This window comes from Salmo salar, unplaced genomic scaffold, assembly GCF_905237065.1.
Source record: "Salmo salar unplaced genomic scaffold, Ssal_v3.1, whole genome shotgun sequence".
NCBI lineage: Eukaryota > Metazoa > Chordata > Actinopteri > Salmoniformes > Salmonidae > Salmo > Salmo salar.
Window position 1 is genome coordinate 21,064 of NW_025548235.1, and position 21,437 is coordinate 42,500.

Below are 21,437 nucleotides of genomic sequence, written 5' to 3' on the forward strand. Positions count from 1 at the left end.
CCACTCTAATTTAGGGTTAACCCACCCACCCACTCTAATTTAGGGTTCATCCCACCCACTCTAATTTAGGGTTCAACCCACCCACTCTAATTTAGGGTTAAACCCACCCTCTCTAATTTAGGGTTCAACCCACCCACCCACTTTAATTTAGGGTTAAACCCACCCACTCTAATTTAGGGTTCAATCCCAGAGGATTACCCACTGATCCAAATGGATCCTACTTCAGAGGAGATGTTACTGGGTTTCTCTAATAGTAATCTCAGGTGAACATCTGATCGTCTCAGGTGAACATCTGATCGTCTCAGGTGAACATCTGATCATCTCAGGTGAACATCTGATCGTCTCAGGTGAACATCTGATCATCTCAGGTAAACAGCTGATAATTCAACATGAACACAGACAGCCTAACTGTGCCAACTGTGTTGGTACTTTAATTTTCCCTATCCAAGGCTCTATGAAAAGATAACTGGCCCGATGTAACGTTCCTTTGAGCGTTGGACTAGTAACCGAAAGGTTGCTGGATCGAATCCCTGAGCTGACAAGGTAAAAATCTGTCGTTCTGCCCCCTGAACAAGGCGTTTAACCCTACTGTTCCCCGGGAGGCCGTCATTTGAAAATAAGAATTTGTTCTTAACTGACTTGCCTGGTTAAATAAAATAAAAAATGTATTGCGCCTGAAAACTAAAGTAGGTTGCTTTCCAGACCTCTCATATTTTAATCTCCCGCCTTTTCCAGGAATTACGGTAAAGATGAACCACACCCCCTTTTTCATACTGCTTTCTGATTGAGTCATTCCCACCACGTGATCCAGAAGCGAAAGGATTTTGGGTATTTTTTTCTGAAGGTAAGGAAATAAACACAACTTCAATTATACTTGTGATTTTTACCTGACAAAATGTTTTAAAAAAAAAAAATATATATATATATACAGTTATATTTAACCGTAAACGTGTCATTTATTTTGTCGACCTCCCTGTCGTACGTTGTCGTTTTTTTAGGGAGGTTTGGGAAATGTCATCTTTGTTGTTAGTCACTGTGAATCAGGAAGACAGACTGGCTAGCTAGCTAGTTAAACGTTATATTTCGTGGCTATCTAAAATACATTTTTCTCCTCTTTCAACGTTATTTGGTTTATTTAGTTAGCTAGTTAAAAAAAATACATGAATAAAAGGTAACACAAGCCGTCGCATTGGGTGAATAGCCTGATGCGTAGTTAGATCACAGAACTTTAGCTAGCTAGCTAAACACAAAAAGGCTAACTAGCTAGCTATCTATTAACGTTAGCCAGTACTACAGCATTTTGTAATAGTCAAATGACATTTCGCACCAATACTATATAACGTCAGTTTGACTTTTACATGTAGCTAGGACATTGTCTTTATATATTTGTGATAATTGTGAACGCATTGGACCGGAGGGGGAATTTCCCAGCGGTGTGCCAAGGCGTCACGGTGTAATAAAGTCATCAGTACATTTAGAGACGGTTTGACATCCAGCTCCAGTATTATGGATTATCGCTCTAGTCTACATTTATTTCTGTAGGTTTTTTTATTTATTTTCGTTAACTTCTCAGTGGATCAGTGATATATTATCTGTGACACTGCTGAGTCAGGAAGTGGATTTCCCTTTACTAACCGCATCGACAGTTTTTAATGCCAGTAAAAGTCGTTATTTTTTTATTTTTTTTTAGCACGACAGCTGTGATGGAAACAGGAAGTTTTGGTACAATTTTATAAACGCTGATAGATAATTTTGTTTCTTCATCATGGTGGAATCTTATTATGTAGTTAGGTAAATGTTAATTATGCGTGAAATGGCGGTGGAAACCTCTTTTTTATGCGCAAATATTTCTAACCAATTTGGAGTCATGGGATGATATGGTGTCTCCCACTACGACTCGGGAAACCATGCAGTTTATCAGGCTACAGGTGAAATCAATTCTATGATGAACTTCACAGGGTGGTTGGTGGAAGTCTTGATGCCGTTTGACAAATCCAAATATTCTCACTCTTATCCATAATAATCTCATCGTGTAGACAGTGTACCCGCACTGTTGGCTAGATAACGCATGTGCCAAAACCAGACTAGGCACAGGGGTCTGCTAGAGGCGTCACTACAGACCCTGGTTCGATACCAGGCTGTATCACAACCGGCCGTGATTGCGAGTCCCATATAGGGCGGCGCACAATTGTCCCAGCGTCATCGGGGTTTAGGGTTTGGCCGGTGTAGGCCGTCATTGTAAATAAGAATTTGTTCTTAACTGATTTGCCTAGTTAAATAAAGGTTAAATAAAAAATAATTTGGTTGTAATCCAGAGAGGTTAGTAAAAGTATCTAGAGCCTCTATGAGGCCGTGGAGGGATTCACATTGTGGATTTAAAAGAAAACATGAATCATCACCTTTTTGTTTTTAAGCCCTGGATTTCTAATCCCCTGATAGTATTGTTGAATCTAATTTTAACAGCTAACATTTTGATGGCTATAATAAATAGATATGCTGATAGTGGACAAACTTGTTTTTCTCCTGTTGACAGTAATACTTTCTGAGAAGTAGCTGTTAATTACTGTTTAACACCCCCCGGGGTTACAAAACATAACTTTAACCCGTTCTATACGAGATTCTCCTAAATTCAATGTTTTATTTTACATTGAATAGAAATAAAACAATCAGTAGTGAAACATATTGAACGGTCGATTTTTATTCTGTACATGAAAACTTCAGGTGAATAAGTGTGTTTGGTGTGTACTACATCATCACACACTGATTTATTTATCAACAACAAGTCAGTTTGGTGTGTACTACATCATCACACACACTGATTTATTTATCAGCAACAAGTCAGTTTGGTGTGTACTACATCATCACACACACTGATTTATTTATCAACAAGTCAGTTTGGTGTGTACTACATCATCACACACACTGATTTATTTATCAACAACAAGTCAGTTTGGTGTGTACTACATCATCACACACTGATTTATTTATCAACAACAAGTCAGTTTGGTGTGTACTACATCATCACACCACTGATTTATTTATCAACAACAAGTCAGTTTGGTGTGTACTACATCATCACACACACTGATTTATTTATCAACAACAAGTCAGTTTGGTGTGTACTACATCATCACACACACTGATTTATTTATCAACAACAAGTCAGTTTGGTGTGTACTACATCATCACACCACTGATTTATTTATCAACAACAAGTCAGTTTGGTGTGTACTACATCATCACACACTGATTTATTTATCAACAACAAGTCAGTTTGGTGTGTACTACATCATCACACCACTGATTTATTTATCAACAACAAGTCAGTTTGGTGTGTACTACATCATCACACCACTGATTTATTTATCAACAACAAGTCAGTTTGGTGTGTACTACATCATCACACCACTGATTTATTTATCAACAACAAGTCAGTTTGGCGTGTACTACATCATCACACACTGATTTATTTATCAACAAGTCAGTTTGGTGTGTACTACATCATCACACACACTGATTTATTTATCAACAACAAGTCAGTTTGGCGTGTACTACATCATCACACACTGATTTATTTAACAACAAGTCAGTTTGGTGTGTACTACATCATCACACCACTGGTGGGAAAATGCAAATATTTTCTTTATGCGGATTTCAGAATATACACGTGAAAATCTGCCTCCATTTTGGATTGGAAACCTAGCTAGTGAAATATCTGTTCAATATTTCCCAGAAATCCTTGGTATTCGAAGTACACAAAATTCGTGTTATTATGACCATAGCTACAACAATCGTGATAATAATTTGACGTTTACTGTTTAAGGTGTTGCTATAACCTAATGTTGCTCTCTTTATCTACTGTACGAGTGACCCTGACCACAGTTAGCTCTGGTCCTTGGCGTTAGTGCAGCTTGCTAACGTTGAGCCTTTTAGGAAGAAGCCTCACTAACACCCTGGACCAGAGCTAGTTGTCTGAATGTGCTGGTTGTTGTTCTCCACGACAGGTGAACCTGAAGCCGGCATCATGCAGAGCACAGCCAACTACCTGTGGCTCATCTCAGACCTGCTGGGCCAGGGAGCTACAGCTAACGTTTACCGTGGCAGACACAAGGTACAGGGCTAACACGCTAACGTTTACCGTGGCAGACACAAGGTACAGGGCTAACACGCTAACGTTTACCGTGGCAGACACAAGGTACAGGGCTAACACGCTAACGTTTACCGTGGCAGACACAAGGTACAGGGCTAACACGCTAACGTTTACCGTGGCAGACACAAGGTACAGGGCTAACACGCTAACGTTTACCGTGGCAGACACAAGGTACAGGGCTAACACGCTAACGTTTACCGTGGCAGACACAAGGTACAGGGCTAACACGCTAACGTTTACCGTGGCAGACACAAGGTACAGGGCTAACACGCTAACGTTTACCGTGGCAGGCACAAGGTACAGGGCTAACACGCTAACGTTTACCGTGGCAGACACAAGGTACAGGGCTAACACGCTAACGTTTACCGTGGCAGGCACAAGGTACAGAGCTAACACGCTAACGTTTACCGTGGCAGACACAAGGTACAGGGCTAACACGCTAACGTTTACCGCGGCAGACACAAGGTACAGAGCTAACACGCTAACGTTTACCGTGGCAGACACAAGGTACAGGGCTAACACGCTAACGTTTACCGTGGCAGACACAAGGTACAGAGCTAACACGCTAACGTTTACCGTGGCAGACACAAGGTACAGGGCTAACACGCTAACGTTTACCGTGGCAGACACAAGGTACAGGGCTAACACGCTAACGTTTACCGTGGCAGACACAAGGTACAGGGCTAACACGCTAACGTTTACCGTGGCAGACACAAGGTACAGGGCTAACATGCTAACGTTTACCGTGGCAGACACAAGGTACAGAGCTAACCAGCTAACATCTACCGTGGCACACAGGTTGTCTGCTCAGCCATATCAGTCTAAGCTAGCGCGCTAACCCTTCTGTCTCCACAGGGGCTGTGTCCCTGATGAACTGTCTCTCTAGGGCTGTGTCCCTGGCGAACTGTCTCTCTAGGGCTGTGTCCCTGGTGAACGGTCTCTCTAGGGCTGTGTCCCTGATGAACTGTCTCTCTAGGGCTGTGTCCCTGGTGAACTGTCTCTCTAGGGCTGTGTCCCTGATGAACTGTCTCTCTAGGGCTGTGTCCCTGGCGAACTGTCTCTCTAGGGCTGTGTCCCTGATGAACTGTCTCTCTAGGGCTGTGTCCCTGGTGAACTGTCTCTCTAGGGCTGTGTCCCTGGTGAACTGTCTCTCTAGGGCTGTGTCCCAGATGAACTGTCTCTCTAGGGCTGTGTCCCTGGCGAACTGTCTCTCTAGGGCTGTGTCCCTGGTGAACTGTCTCTCTAGGGCTGTGTCCCTGGCGAACTGTCTCTCTAGGGCTGTGTCCCTGATGAACTGTCTCTCTAGGGCTGTGTCCCTGATGAACTGTCTCTCTAGGGCTGTGTCCCTGGCGAACTGTCTCTCTAGGGCTGTGTCCCTGGTGAACTGTCTCTCTAGGGCTGTGTCCCTGATGAACTGTCTCTCTAGGGCTGTGTCCCTAGCGAACTGTCTCTCTAGGGCTGTGTCCCTGGTGAACTGTCTCTCTAGGGCTGTGTCCCAGGTGAACTGTCTCTCTAGGGCTGTGTCCCTGGCGAACTGTCTCTCTAGGGCTGTGTCCCTGGTGAACTGTCTCTCTAGGGCTGTGTCCCTGGTGAACTGTCTCTCTAGGGCTGTGTCCCTGGTGAACTGTCTCTCTAGGGCTGTGTCCCTGGTGAACTGTCTCTCTAGGGCTGTGTCCCTGGCGAACTGTCTCTCTAGGGCTGTGTCCCTGATGAACTGTCTCTCTAGGGCTGTGTCCCTGATGAACTGTCTCTCTAGGGCTGTGTCCCTGATGAACTGTCTCTCTAGGGCTGTGTCCCTGATGAACTGTCTCTCTAGGGCTGTGTCCCTGATGAACTGTCTCTCTAGGGCTGTGTCCCTGGCGAACTGTCTCTCTAGGGCTGTGTCCCTGGTGAACTGTCTCTCTAGGGCTGTGTCCCTGATGAACTGTCTCTCTAGGGCTGTGTCCCTAGCGAACTGTCTCTCTAGGGCTGTGTCCCTGGTGAACTGTCTCTCTAGGGCTGTGTCCCAGGTGAACTGTCTCTCTAGGGCTGTGTCCCTGGCGAACTGTCTCTCTAGGGCTGTGTCCCTGGTGAACTGTCTCTCTAGGGCTGTGTCCCTGGTGAACTGTCTCTCTAGGGCTGTGTCCCTGGTGAACTGTCTCTCTAGGGCTGTGTCCCTGGTGAACTGTCTCTCTAGGGCTGTGTCCCTGGCGAACTGTCTCTCTAGGGCTGTGTCCCTGATGAACTGTCTCTCTAGGGCTGTGTCCCTGATGAACTGTCTCTCTAGGGCTGTGTCCCTGATGAACTGTCTCTCTAGGGCTGTGTCCCTGGCGAACTGTCTCTCTAGGGCTGTGTCCCTGGTGAACTGTCTCTCTAGGGCTGTGTCCCTGATGAACTGTCTCTCTAGGGCTGTGTCCCTGGCGAACTGTCTCTCTAGGGCTGTGTCCCAGATGAACTGTCTCTCTAGGGCTGTGTCCCTGGCGAACTGTCTCTCTAGGGCTGTGTCCCTGGTGAACTGTCTCTCTAGGGCTGTGTCCCTGGTGAACGGTCTCTCTAGGGCTGTGTCCCTGATGAACTGTCTCTCTAGGGCTGTGTCCCTGGTGAACTGTCTCTCTAGGGCTGTGTCCCTGATGAACTGTCTCTCTAGGGCTGTGTCCCTGATGAACTGTCTCTCTAGGGCTGTGTCCCTGATGAACTGTCTCTCTAGGGCTGTGTCCCTGGCGAACTGTCTCTCTAGGGCTGTGTCCCTGGCGAACTGTCTCTCTAGGGCTGTGTCCCTGGTGAACTGTCTCTCTAGGGCTGTGTCCCTGGTGAACTGTCTCTCTAGGGCTGTGTCCCAGATGAACTGTCTCTCTAGGGCTGTGTCCCTGGCGAACTGTCTCTCTAGGGCTGTGTCCCTGGTGAACTGTCTCTCTAGGGCTGTGTCCCTGGCGAACTGTCTCTCTAGGGCTGTGTCCCTGATGAACTGTCTCTCTAGGGCTGTGTCCCTGGTGAACTGTCTCTCTAGGGCTGTGTCCCTGGTGAACTGTCTCTCTAGGGCTGTGTCCCAGATGAACTGTCTCTCTAGAGCTGTGTCCCTGGCGAACTGTCTCTCTAGGGCTGTGTCCCTGGTGAACTGTCTCTCTAGGGCTGTGTCCCTGGCGAACTGTCTCTCTAGGGCTGTGTCCCTGATGAACTGTCTCTCTAGGGCTGTGTCCCTGATGAACTGTCTCTCTAGGGCTGTGTCCCTGGCGAACTGTCTCTCTAGGGCTGTGTCCCTGGTGAACTGTCTCTCTAGGGCTGTGTCCCTGATGAACTGTCTCTCTAGCGAACTGTCTCTCTAGGGCTGTGTCCCTGGTGAACTGTCTCTCTAGGGCTGTGTCCCAGGTGAACTGTCTCTCTAGGGCTGTGTCCCAGGTGAACTGTCTCTCTAGGGCTGTGTCCCTGGTGAACTGTCTCTCTAGGGCTGTGTCGCTGGTGAACTGTCTCTCTAGGGCTGTGTCCCTGGTGAACTGTCTCTCTAGGGCTGTGTCCCTGGTGAACTGTCTCTCTAGGGCTGTGTCCCAGATGAACTGTCTCTCTAGGGCTGTGTCCCTGGTGAACTGTCTCTCTAGGGCTGTGTCCCTGGTGAACTGTCTCTCTAGGGCTGTGTCCCTGGTGAACTGTCTCTCTAGGGCTGTGTCCCTGGTGAACTGTCTCTCTAGGGCTGTGTCCCTGGCGAACTGTCTCTCTAGGGCTGTGTCCCTGGCGAACTGTCTCTCTAGGGCTGTGTCCCTGATGAACTGTCTCTCTAGGGCTGTGTCCCTGATGAACTGTCTCTCTAGGGTTGTGTCCCTGGCGAACTGTCTCTCTAGGGCTGTGTCCCTGGTGAACTGTCTCTCTAGGGCTGTGTCCCTGGTGAACTGTCTCTCTAGTGCTGTGTCCCAGATGAACTGTCTCTCTAGGGCTGTGTCCCTGGTGAACTGTCTCTCTAGGGCTGTGTCCCTGGTGAACTGTCTCTCTAGGGCTGTGTCCCTGGTGAACTGTCTCTCTAGGGCTGTGTCCCTGGTGAACTGTCTCTCTAGGGCTGTGTCCCTGGTGAACTGTCTCTCTAGGGCTGTGTCCCTGGTGAACTGTCTCTCTAGGGCTGTGTCCCTGATGAACTGTCTCTCTAGGGCTGTGTCCCTGATGAACTGTCTCTCTAGGGCTGTGTCCCTGGCGAACTGTCTCTCTAGGGCTGTGTCCCTGGGGAACTGTCTCTCTAGGGCTGTGTCCCTGATGAACTGTCTCTCTAGGGCTGTGTCCCTGATGAACTGTCTCTCTAGGGCTGTGTCCCTGGTGAACTGTCTCTCTAGGGCTGTGTCCCTGGCGAACTGTCTCTCTAGGGCTGTGTCCCTGATGAACTGTCTCTCTAGGGCTGTGTCCCTGGCGAACTGTCTCTCTAGGGCTGTGTCCCTGGTGAACTGTCTCTCTAGGGCTGTGTCCCTGATGAACTGTCTCTCTAGGGCTGTGTCCCTAGCGAACTGTCTCTCTAGGGCTGTGTCCCTAGTGAACTGTCTCTCTAGGGCTGTGTCCCGGGTGAACTGTCTCTCTAGGGCTGTGTCCCTGGCGAACTGTCTCTCTAGGGCTGTGTCCCTGGTGAACTGTCTCTCTAGGGCTGTGTCCCTGGTGAACTGTCTCTCTAGGGCTGTGTCCCTGGTGAACTGTCTCTCTAGGGCTGTGTCCCTGGCGAACTGTCTCTCTAGGGCTGTGTCCCTGATGAACTGTCTCTCTAGGGCTGTGTCCCTGATGAACTGTCTCTCTAGGGCTGTGTCCCTGATGAACTGTCTCTCTAGGGCTGTGTCCCTGGCGAACTGTCTCTCTAGGGCTGTGTCCCTGGTGAACTGTCTCTCTAGGGCTGTGTCCCTGGCGAACTGTCTCTCTAGGGCTGTGTCCCTGGCGAACTGTCTCTCTAGGGCTGTGTCCCTGATGAACTGTCTCTCTAGGGCTGTGTCCCTGATGAACTGTCTCTCTAGGGCTGTGTCCCTGGCGAACTGTCTCTCTAGGGCTGTGTCCCTGGTGAACTGTCTCTCTAGGGCTGTGTCCCTGGTGAACTGTCTCTCTAGTGCTGTGTCCCAGATGAACTGTCTCTCTAGGGCTGTGTCCCTGGTGAACTGTCTCTCTAGGGCTGTGTCCCTGGTGAACTGTCTCTCTAGGGCTGTGTCCCTGGTGAACTGTCTCTCTAGGGCTGTGTCCCTGGTGAACTGTCTCTCTAGGGCTGTGTCCCTGATGAACTGTCTCTCTAGGGCTGTGTCCCTGATGAACTGTCTCTCTAGGGCTGTGTCCCTGGCGAACTGTCTCTCTAGGGCTGTGTCCCTGGGGAACTGTCTCTCTAGGGCTGTGTCCCTGATGAACTGTCTCTCTAGGGCTGTGTCCCTGATGAACTGTCTCTCTAGGGCTGTGTCCCTGGTGAACTGTCTCTCTAGGGCTGTGTCCCTGGCGAACTGTCTCTCTAGGGCTGTGTCCCTGATGAACTGTCTCTCTAGGGCTGTGTCCCTGGCGAACTGTCTCTCTAGGGCTGTGTCCCTGGTGAACTGTCTCTCTAGGGCTGTGTCCCTGATGAACTGTCTCTCTAGGGCTGTGTCCCTAGCGAACTGTCTCTCTAGGGCTGTGTCCCTAGTGAACTGTCTCTCTAGGGCTGTGTCCCGGGTGAACTGTCTCTCTAGGGCTGTGTCCCTGGCGAACTGTCTCTCTAGGGCTGTGTCCCTGGTGAACTGTCTCTCTAGGGCTGTGTCCCTGGTGAACTGTCTCTCTAGGGCTGTGTCCCTGGTGAACTGTCTCTCTAGGGCTGTGTCCCTGGCGAACTGTCTCTCTAGGGCTGTGTCCCTGATGAACTGTCTCTCTAGGGCTGTGTCCCTGATGAACTGTCTCTCTAGGGCTGTGTCCCTGATGAACTGTCTCTCTAGGGCTGTGTCCCTGGCGAACTGTCTCTCTAGGGCTGTGTCCCTGGTGAACTGTCTCTCTAGGGCTGTGTCCCTGGCGAACTGTCTCTCTAGGGCTGTGTCCCTGGTGAACTGTCTCTCTAGGGCTGTGTCCCTGGTGAACTGTCTCTCTAGGGCTGTGTCCCAGGTGAACTGTCTCTCTAGGGCTGTGTCCCTGGCGAACTGTCTCTCTAGGGCTGTGTCCCTGGTGAACTGTCTCTCTAGGGCTGTGTCCCTGGCGAACTGTCTCTCTAGGGCTGTGTCCCTGGTGAACTGTCTCTCTAGGGCTGTGTCCCTGGCGAACTGTCTCTCTAGGGCTGTGTCCCTGATGAACTGTCTCTCTAGGGCTGTGTCCCTGGCGAACTGTCTCTCTAGGGCTGTGTCCCTGATGAACTGTCTCTCTAGGGCTGTGTCCCTGATGAACTGTCTCTCTAGGGCTGTGTCCCTGGCGAACTGTCTCTCTAGGGCTGTGTCCCTGGCGAACTGTCTCTCTAGGGCTGTGTCCCTGGCGAACTGTCTCTCTAGGGCTGTGTCCCTGGCGAACTGTCTCTCTAGGGCTGTGTCCCAGATGAACTGTCTCTCTAGGGCTGTGTCCCTGGCGAACTGTCTCTCTAGGGCTGTGTCCCTGGTGAACTGTCTCTCTAGGGCTGTGTCCCTGGTGAACGGTCTCTCTAGGGCTGTGTCCCTGATGAACTGTCTCTCTAGGGCTGTGTCCCTGGTGAACTGTCTCTCTAGGGCTGTGTCCCTGATGAACTGTCTCTCTAGGGCTGTGTCCCTGATGAACTGTCTCTCTAGGGCTGTGTCCCTGATGAACTGTCTCTCTAGGGCTGTGTCCCTGATGAACTGTCTCTCTAGGGCTGTGTCCCTGGCGAACTGTCTCTCTAGGGCTGTGTCCCTGGTGAACTGTCTCTCTAGGGCTGTGTCCCTGGTGAACTGTCTCTCTAGGGCTGTGTCCCAGATGAACTGTCTCTCTAGGGCTGTGTCCCTGGCGAACTGTCTCTCTAGGGCTGTGTCCCTGGTGAACTGTCTCTCTAGGGCTGTGTCCCTGATGAACTGTCTCTCTAGGGCTGTGTCCCTGGTGAACTGTCTCTCTAGGGCTGTGTCCCTGGTGAACTGTCTCTCTAGGGCTGTGTCCCTGGTGAACTGTCTCTCTAGGGCTGTGTCCCTGGTGAACTGTCTCTCTAGGGCTGTGTCCCAGATGAACTGTCTCTCTAGGGCTGTGTCCCTGGCGAACTGTCTCTCTAGGGCTGTGTCCCTGGTGAACTGTCTCTCTAGGGCTGTGTCCCTGGCGAACTGTCTCTCTAGGGCTGTGTCCCTGATGAACTGTCTCTCTAGGGCTGTGTCCCTGATGAACTGTCTCTCTAGGGCTGTGTCCCTGGCGAACTGTCTCTCTAGGGCTGTGTCCCTGGTGAACTGTCTCTCTAGGGCTGTGTCCCTGTTGAACTGTCTCTCTAGGGCTGTGTCCCTAGCGAACTGTCTCTCTAGGGCTGTGTCCCTGGCGAACTGTCTCTCTAGGGCTGTGTCCCAGGTGAACTGTCTCTCTAGGGCTGTGTCCCTGGCGAACTGTCTCTCTAGGGCTGTGTCCCTGGTGAACTGTCTCTCTAGGGCTGTGTCGCTGGTGAACTGTCTCTCTAGGGCTGTGTCCCTGGTGAACTGTCTCTCTAGGGCTGTGTCCCTGGTGAACTGTCTCTCTAGGGCTGTGTCCCTGGCGAACTGTCTCTCTAGGGCTGTGTCCCTGATGAACTGTCTCTCTAGGGCTGTGTCCCTGGTGAACTGTCTCTCTAGGGCTGTGTCCCTGGTGAACTGTCTCTCTATGGCTGTGTCCCTAGCGAACTGTCTCTCTAGGGCTGTGTCCCTGGTGAACTGTCTCTCTAGGGCTGTGTCCCTGGTGAACTGTCTCTCTAGGGCTGTGTCCCAGGTGAACTGTCTCTCTAGGGCTGTGTCCCTGGTGAACTGTCTCTCTAGGGCTGTGTCCCTGGTGAACTGTCTCTCTAGGGCTGTGTCCCTGGTGAACTGTCTCTCTAGGGCTGTGTCCCTGGTGAACTGTCTCTCTAGGGCTGTGTCCCTGGCGAACTGTCTCTCTAGGGCTGTGTCCCTGGCGAACTGTCTCTCTAGGGCTGTGTCCCTGATGAACTGTCTCTCTAGGGCTGTGTCCCTGATGAACTGTCTCTCTAGGGCTGTGTCCCTGGCGAACTGTCTCTCTAGGGCTGTGTCCCTGGTGAACTGTCTCTCTAGGGCTGTGTCCCTGGTGAACTGTCTCTCTAGGGCTGTGTCCCAGATGAACTGTCTCTCTAGGGCTGTATCCCTGGTGAACTGTCTCTCTAGGGCTGTGTCCCTGGTGAACTGTCTCTCTAGGGCTGTGTCCCTGGTGAACTGTCTCTCTAGGGCTGTGTCCCTGGTGAACTGTCTCTCTAGGGCTGTGTCCCTGATGAACTGTCTCTCTAGGGCTGTGTCCCTGATGAACTGTCTCTCTAGGGCTGTGTCCCTGATGAACTGTCTCTCTAGGGCTGTGTCCCTGGGGAACTGTCTCTCTAGGGCTGTGTCCCTGATGAACTGTCTCTCTAGGGCTGTGTCCCTGATGAACTGTCTCTCTAGGGCTGTGTCCCTGGTGAACTGTCTCTCTAGGGCTGTGTCCCTGGTGAACTGTCTCTCTAGGGCTGTGTCCCTGGTGAACTGTCTCTCTAGGGCTGTGTCCCTGATGAACTGTCTCTCTAGGGCTGTGTCCCTGGCGAACTGTCTCTCTAGGGCTGTGTCCCTGGTGAACTGTCTCTCTAGGGCTGTGTCCCTGATGAACTGTCTCTCTAGGGCTGTGTCCCTGATGAACTGTCTCTCTAGGGCTGTGTCCCTGGCGAACTGTCTCTCTAGGGCTGTGTCCCGGGTGAACTGTCTCTCTAGGGCTGTGTCCCTGGCGAACTGTCTCTCTAGGGCTGTGTCCCTGGTGAACTGTCTCTCTAGGGCTGTGTCCCTGGTGAACTGTCTCTCTAGGGCTGTGTCCCGGGTGAACTGTCTCTCTAGGGCTGTGTCCCTGGCGAACTGTCTCTCTAGGGCTGTGTCCCTGGTGAACTGTCTCTCTAGGGCTGTGTCCCTGGTGAACTGTCTCTCTAGGGCTGTGTCCCTGGTGAACTGTCTCTCTAGGGCTGTGTCCCTGGTGAACTGTCTCTCTAGGGCTGTGTCCCTGGCGAACTGTCTCTCTAGGGCTGTGTCCCTGATGAACTGTCTCTCTAGGGCTGTGTCCCTGATGAACTGTCTCTCTAGGGCTGTGTCCCTGATGAACTGTCTCTCTAGGGCTGTGTCCCTGATGAACTGTCTCTCTAGGGCTGTGTCCCTGGCGAACTGTCTCTCTAGGGCTGTGTCCCTGATGAACTGTCTCTCTAGGGCTGTGTCCCTGGCGAACTGTCTCTCTAGGGCTGTGTCCCTGGCGAACTGTCTCTCTAGGGCTGTGTCCCTGGTGAACTGTCTCTCTAGGGCTGTGTCCCAGATGAACTGTCTCTCTAGGGCTGTGTCCCTGGCGAACTGTCTCTCTAGGGCTGTGTCCCTGGTGAACTGTCTCTCTAGGGCTGTGTCCCTGATGAACTGTCTCTCTAGGGCTGTGTCCCTGGTGAACTGTCTCTCTAGGGCTGTGTCCCTGATGAACTGTCTCTCTAGGGCTGTGTCCCTGATGAACTGTCTCTCTAGGGCTGTGTCCCTGATGAACTGTCTCTCTAGGGCTGTGTCCCTGATGAACGGTCTCTCTAGGGCTGTGTCCTAGATGGCAACCTATTCCCTTCATCCACTATATATACAGCAGTATGAGGACACCCCTTCATCCACTATATATACAGCAGTATGAGGACACCCCTTCATCCACTATATATACAGCAGTATGAGGACACCCCTTCATCCACTATATATACAGCAGGATGTGGACACCCCTTCATCCACTATATATACAGCAGGATGTGGACACCCCTTCATCCACTATATATACAGCAGTATGAGGACACCCCTTCATCCACTATATATACAGCAGTATGAGGACACCCCTTCATCCACTATATATACAGCAGTATGAGGACACCCCTTCATCCACTATATATACAGCAGGATGTGGACACCCCTTCATCCACTATATATACAGCAGGATGTGGACACCCCTTCATCCACTATATATACAGCAGTATGAGGACACCCCTTCATCCACTATATATACAGCAGGATGAGGACACCCCTTCATCCACTATATATACAGCAGGATGTGGACACCCCTTCATCCACTATATATACAGCAGTATGTGGACACCCCTTCATCCACTATATATACAGCAGTATGAGGACACCCCTTCATCCACTATATATACAGCAGTATGAGGACACCCCTTCATCCACTATATATACAGCAGTATGAGGACACCCCTTCATCCACTATATATACAGCAGTATGAGGACACCCCTTCATCCACTATATATACAGCAGTATGAGGACACCCCTTCATCCACTATATATACAGCAGGATGAGGACACCCCTTCATACACTAAATACACAGCAGTATGAGGACACCCCTTCATACACTATATATACAGCAGGATGAGGACACCCCTTCATACACTAAATACACAGCAGTATGAGGACACCCCTTCATACACTATATATACAGCAGTATGTGGACACCCCTTCATCCACTATATATACAGCAGTATGAGGACACCCCTTCATCCACTATATATACAGCAGACTGAGGACACCCCTTCATCCACTATATATACAGCAGGATGAGGACACCCCTTCATCCACTATATATACAGCAGGATGAGGACACCCCTTCATCCACTATATATACAGCAGGATGAGGACACCCCTTCAAATTAGTGGATTCTGCTATTTCAGCCACACCCGTTCTTCGACGTACAAGGCTACCTGCCAGAATGCATAGTGCCAACTGTAAAGTTTGGTGGAGGAATAATGTTTTGGGCCCCTTAGGTCCAGTGAAGGGAAATCTTAACGCTTCAGCATAAAATGACATTCTAGACGATTCTGTGCTTCCAACTTTGTGGCAACAGTTTGGGGAAGGCCCTTTCCTGTTTCAGCATGACAAGGCCCCCCGTGCACAAAGCGAGGTCCGTACAGAAATGGTTTGTCGAGATCAGTGTGGAAGAACTTGACTGGCCTGCACAGAGCCCTGACCTCAACCCCATCGAACACCTTTGGGATGTATTGGAACACCGACTGCGAGCCAGGACTAATCGCCCAACATCAGTGCCCGTCCTCACTAACGCTCTTGTGGTTGAATGGAAGCAAGTCCCAACATCTAGTGGAAAGCCTTCCCAGAAGAGTGGAGGCTGTTATAGCAGCAAAGAGGGGGGGACCAACTCCATATTAATGCCTAAGATCTTGGAATAAGGTGTTGGGCGAGCAGGTGTCCACATACTTTTGATCATGTAGTGTATATTTCACTACTTCAGTGCACTACAAATGGAAATAGAATTCCATTTGGGACGCAGGCAATGAGTTGTTTGCTATTAAAGGTTTTAATAATGTTTTGTTCTCTTAACACCAGAAAACGGGGGACCTGTATGCGGTGAAGGTGTTCAACAATCTCAGTTTCCTGCGACCGCTCGACGTCCAGATGAGAGAGTTTGAGGTCCTGAAGAAACTCAACCATAAGAACATCGTCAAGCTGTTCGCTGTGGAGGAGGAGGTATCTCTATCAGTATATATATTATCACTACCTAGAGGAGGTATCTCTATCAGTATATACTATCACTACCTAGAGGAGGTATCTCTATCAGTATATATACTATCACTACCTAGAGGAGGTATCTCTATCAGTATATATACTATCACTACCTAGAGGAGGTATCTCTATCAGTATATATACTATCACTACCTAGAGGAGGTATCTCTATCAGTATATATACTATCACTACCTAGAGGAGGTATCTCTATCAGTATATACTATCACTACCTAGAGGAGGTATCTCTATCAGTATATATTATCACTACCTAGAGGAGGTATCTCTATCAGTATATATTATCACTACCTAGAGGAGGTATCTCTATCAGTATATATTATCACTACCTAGAGGAGGTATCTCTATCAGTATATACTATCACTACCTAGAGGAGGTATCTCTATCAGTATATATTATCACTACCTAGAGGAGGTATCTCTATCAGTATATATATTATCACTACCTAGAGGAGGTATCTCTATCAGTATATATTATCACTACCTAGAGGAGGTATCTCTATCAGTATATACTATCACTACCTAGAGGAGGTATCTCTATCAGTATATATATTATCACTACCTAGAGGAGGTATCTCTATCAGTATATATACTATCACTACCTAGAGGAGGTATCTCTATCAGTATATACTATCACTACCTAGAGGAGGTATCTCTATCAGTATATATATTATCACTACCTAGAGGAGGTATCTCTATCAGTATATATTATCACTACCTAGAGGAGGTATCTCTATCAGTATATATATTATCACTACCTAGAGGAGGTATCTCTATCAGTATATATTATCACTACCTAGAGGAGGTATCTCTATCAGTATATATATTATCACTACCTAGAGGAGGTATCTCTATCAGTATATATATTATCACTACCTAGAGGAGGTATCTCTATCAGTATATATATTATCACTACCTAGAGGAGGTATCTCTATCAGTATATATTATCACTACCTAGAGGAGGTATCTCTATCAGTATATATATTATCACTACCTAGAGGAGGTATCTCTATCAGTATATATATTATCACTACCTAGAGGAGGTATCTCTATCAGTATATATACTATCACTACCTAGAGGAGGTATCTCTATCAGTATATATTATCACTACCTAGAGGAGGTATCTCTATCAGTATATATATTATCACTACCTAGAGGAGGTATCTCTATCAGTATATATTATCACTACCTAGAGGAGGTATCTCTATCAGTATATATATTATCACTACCTAGAGGAGGTATCTCTATCAGTATATATACTATCACTACCTAGAGGAGGTATCTCTATCAGTATATATTATCACTACCTAGAGGAGGTATCTCTATCAGTATATATACTATCACTACCTAGAGGAGGTATCTCTATCAGTATATACTATCACTACCTAGAGGAGGTATCTCTATCAGTATATATTATCACTACCTAGAGGAGGTATCTCTATCAGTATATATTATCACTACCTAGAGGTATCTCTATCAGTATATATATTATCACTACCTAGAGGAGGTATCTCTATCAGTATATATTATCACTACCTAGAGGAGGTATCTCTATCAGTATATATATTATCACTACCTAGAGGAGGTATCTCTATCAGTATATATATTATCACTACCTAGAGGAGGTATCTCTATCAGTATATATACTATCACTACCTAGAGGAGGTATCTCTATCAGTATATATTATCACTACCTAGAGGAGGTATCTCTATCAGTATATATTATCACTACCTAGAGGAGGTATCTCTATCAGTATATATACTATCACTACCTAGAGGAGGTATCTCTATCAGTATATATACTATCACTACCTAGAGGAGGTATCTCTATCAGTATATACTATCACTACCTAGAGGAGGTATCTCTATCAGTATATACTATCACTACCTAGAGGAGGTATCTCTATCAGTATATACTATCACTACCTAGAGGAGGTATCTCTATCAGTATATATTATCACTACCTAGAGGAGGTATCTCTATCAGTATATATATTATCACTACCTAGAGGAGGTATCTCTATCAGTATATATATTATCACTACCTAGAGGAGGTATCTCTATCAGTATATATATTATCACTACCTAGAGGAGGTATCTCTATCAGTATATATTATCACTACCTAGAGGAGGTATCTCTATCAGTATATACTATCACTACCTAGAGGAGGTATCTCTATCAGTATATATTATCACTACCTAGAGGAGGTATCTCTATCAGTATATACTATCACTACCTAGAGGAGGTATCTCTATCAGTATATATTATCACTACCTAGAGGAGGTATCTCTATCAGTATATACTATCACTACCTAGAGGAGGTATCTCTATCAGTATATATACTATCACTACCTAGAGGAGGTATCTCTATCAGTATATATTATCACTACCTAGAGGAGGTATCTCTATCAGTATATATATTATCACTACCTAGAGGAGGTATCTCTATCAGTATATATATTATCACTACCTGGAGGAGGTATCTCTATCAGTATATATTATCACTACCTAGAGGAGGTATCTCTATCAGTATATATACTATCACTACCTAGAGGAGGTATCTCTATCAGTATATATATTATCACTACCTAGAGGAGGTATCTCTATCAGTATATATATTATCACTACCTAGAGGAGGTATCTCTATCAGTATATATTATCACTACCTAGAGGAGGTATCTCTATCAGTATATACTATCACTACCTAGAGGAGGTATCTCTATCAGTATATATATTATCACTACCTAGAGGAGGTATCTCTATCAGTATATATATTATCACTACCTGGAGGAGGTATCTCTATCAGTATATACTATCACTACCTAGAGGAGGTATCTCTATCAGTATATATATTATCACTACCTAGAGGAGGTATCTCTATCAGTATATATATTATCACTACCTAGAGGAGGTATCTCTATCAGTATATACTATCACTACCTAGAGGAGGTATCTCTATCAGTATATATTATCACTACCTAGAGGAGGTATCTCTATCAGTATATATATTATCACTACCTAGAGGAGGTATCTCTATCAGTATATATATTATCACTACCTGGAGGAGGTATCTCTATCAGTATATACTATCACTACCTAGAGGAGGTATCTCTATCAGTATATATTATCACTACCTAGAGGAGGTATCTCTATCAGTATATACTATCACTACCTAGAGGAGGTATCTCTATCAGTATATATATTATCACTACCTAGAGGAGGTATCTCTATCAGTATATATACTATCACTACCTAGAGGAGGTATCTCTATCAGTATATACTATCACTACCTAGAGGAGGTATCTCTATCAGTATATATACTATCACTACCTAGAGGAGGTATCTCTATCAGTATATACTATCACTACCTAGAGGAGGTATCTCTATCAGTATATATTATCACTACCTAGAGGAGGTATCTCTATCAGTATATATATTATCACTACCTAGAGGAGGTATCTCTATCAGTATATATTATCACTACCTAGAGGAGGTATCTCTATCAGTATATACTATCACTACCTAGAGGAGGTATCTCTATCAGTATATATATTATCACTACCTAGAGGAGGTATCTCTATCAGTATATATACTATCACTACCTAGAGGAGGTATCTCTATCAGTATATACTATCACTACCTAGAGGAGGTATCTCTATCAGTATATATATTATCACTACCTAGAGGAGGTATCTCTATCAGTATATATTATCACTACCTAGAGGAGGTATCTCTATCAGTATATATATTATCACTACCTAGAGGAGGTATCTCTATCAGTATATATTATCACTACCTAGAGGAGGTATCTCTATCAGTATATATATTATCACTACCTAGAGGAGGTATCTCTATCAGTATATATATTATCACTACCTAGAGGAGGTATCTCTATCAGTATATATATTATCACTACCTAGAGGAGGTATCTCTATCAGTATATATTATCACTACCTAGAGGAGGTATCTCTATCAGTATATATATTATCACTACCTAGAGGAGGTATCTCTATCAGTATATATATTATCACTACCTAGAGGAGGTATCTCTATCAGTATATATACTATCACTACCTAGAGGAGGTATCTCTATCAGTATATATTATCACTACCTAGAGGAGGTATCTCTATCAGTATATATATTATCACTACCTAGAGGAGGTATCTCTATCAGTATATATTATCACTACCTAGAGGAGGTATCTCTATCAGTATATATATTATCACTACCTAGAGGAGGTATCTCTATCAGTATATATACTATCACTACCTAGAGGAGGTATCTCTATCAGTATATATTATCACTACCTAGAGGAGGTATCTCTATCAGTATATATACTATCACTACCTAGAGGAGGTATCTCTATCAGTATATACTATCACTACCTAGAGGAGGTATCTCTATCAGTATATACTATCACTACCTAGAGGAGGTATCTCTATCAGTATATATACTATCACTACCTAGAGGAGGTATCTCTATCAGTATATATACTATCACTACCTAGAGGAGGTATCTCTATCAGTATATACTATCTGTAGTATAACACTACTGTATTTACTGCATCAAATGGATGTAAAGGAGCTAGCTAAGACAGACAGCTATGCTAGCCAGGCTAGCTACCTAGGCTAATGAAGTCTATGTTAGCCAGCTAGCTACCAGGCATGTGCCAGCAGCTACTTAGGCTAATTGAGTCTGTTAGCCAGCTAGCTACCTAGGCTAGTGGTCTGGCCAGCTAGCTACCTAGGCTATTGAGTCTGTTAGCCAGCTAGCTCCTAGGCTAATTGAGTTGTAGCCAGCTAGCTACCAGGCTTGAGCTGTTAGCCAGCTAGCTACTAGACTAATGAAGTCTTGAGCCAGCTCGTACCTAGGCTAATTGAGTCTGTTAGCCAGCTAGCTACCTAGGCTAATCAAGTCTATGTTAGCCAACTAGCTGCCTAGGCTAATTGAGTCTGTTAGCCAGCTAGCTACCTAGGCTAATTGGTCTGTTAGCCAGCTAGCTACCTAGGCTAATGAAGTCTGTGTTAGCCAGCTAGCTACCTAGGCTAATGAAGTCTACCAATTTCCCATGGGGCAGGGAGGAGAATGTGCCGTTTTCTAGCTAATTTCATACAGTTCTACACATTTTGTAACGGGGGCAGAGAGAAACATTTACAGTTTTAAGTTAGCTGATTGTAACATGTTACAGTATGCTATGTGGGGTCCCCCAGAGCGTTAGGGACCATCCGAGGGGGGGTTGGGGTTTAGTCCACATCAAACCATTGATTTGACCACACATGTATGTTTGTTCCATAGTGGCGTCTAACATGTAATTTCCTGTCCCAGTCCAACACGCGGCACAAAGTGCTGGTGATGGAGTATTGTCCCTGTGGGAGTCTGTACACGGTGCTGGAGGAGTCTTCTAACGCCTACGGACTCGCTGAGGATGAGTTCCTTATCGTGCTGCAGGACGTGGGTAAGGAGGACTGGACACACACACACACACACACACATACATACACAAACACACACACACACACACACACATACACACACACACACACACACACACACACACACACACACATACACACACACACACACACACACACACACACACACACACACACACACACACACACACACACACACACACACACACACACACACACACACACACAC

At 46.7% G+C, this 21,437-nt stretch overlaps 1 protein-coding gene across 1 annotated transcript in view; it reads left to right on the forward strand.

The window, feature by feature from the left end:
* Positions 1-719: 719 nt before the first annotated feature.
* LOC123732793 (serine/threonine-protein kinase TBK1) overlaps positions 720-21,437 on the forward strand; it is a 69,982-nt gene continuing 49,264 nt past the window's right edge. The window contains exons 1-4 of the mRNA XM_045712067.1: positions 720-844; positions 4,005-4,111; positions 15,583-15,723; positions 21,102-21,231. Of these exons, the coding sequence (XP_045568023.1) occupies positions 4,025-4,111; positions 15,583-15,723; positions 21,102-21,231 (358 nt within the window). The 5' untranslated portion in view covers positions 720-844; positions 4,005-4,024. The remainder of the gene's footprint in view (positions 845-4,004; positions 4,112-15,582; positions 15,724-21,101; positions 21,232-21,437) is intronic.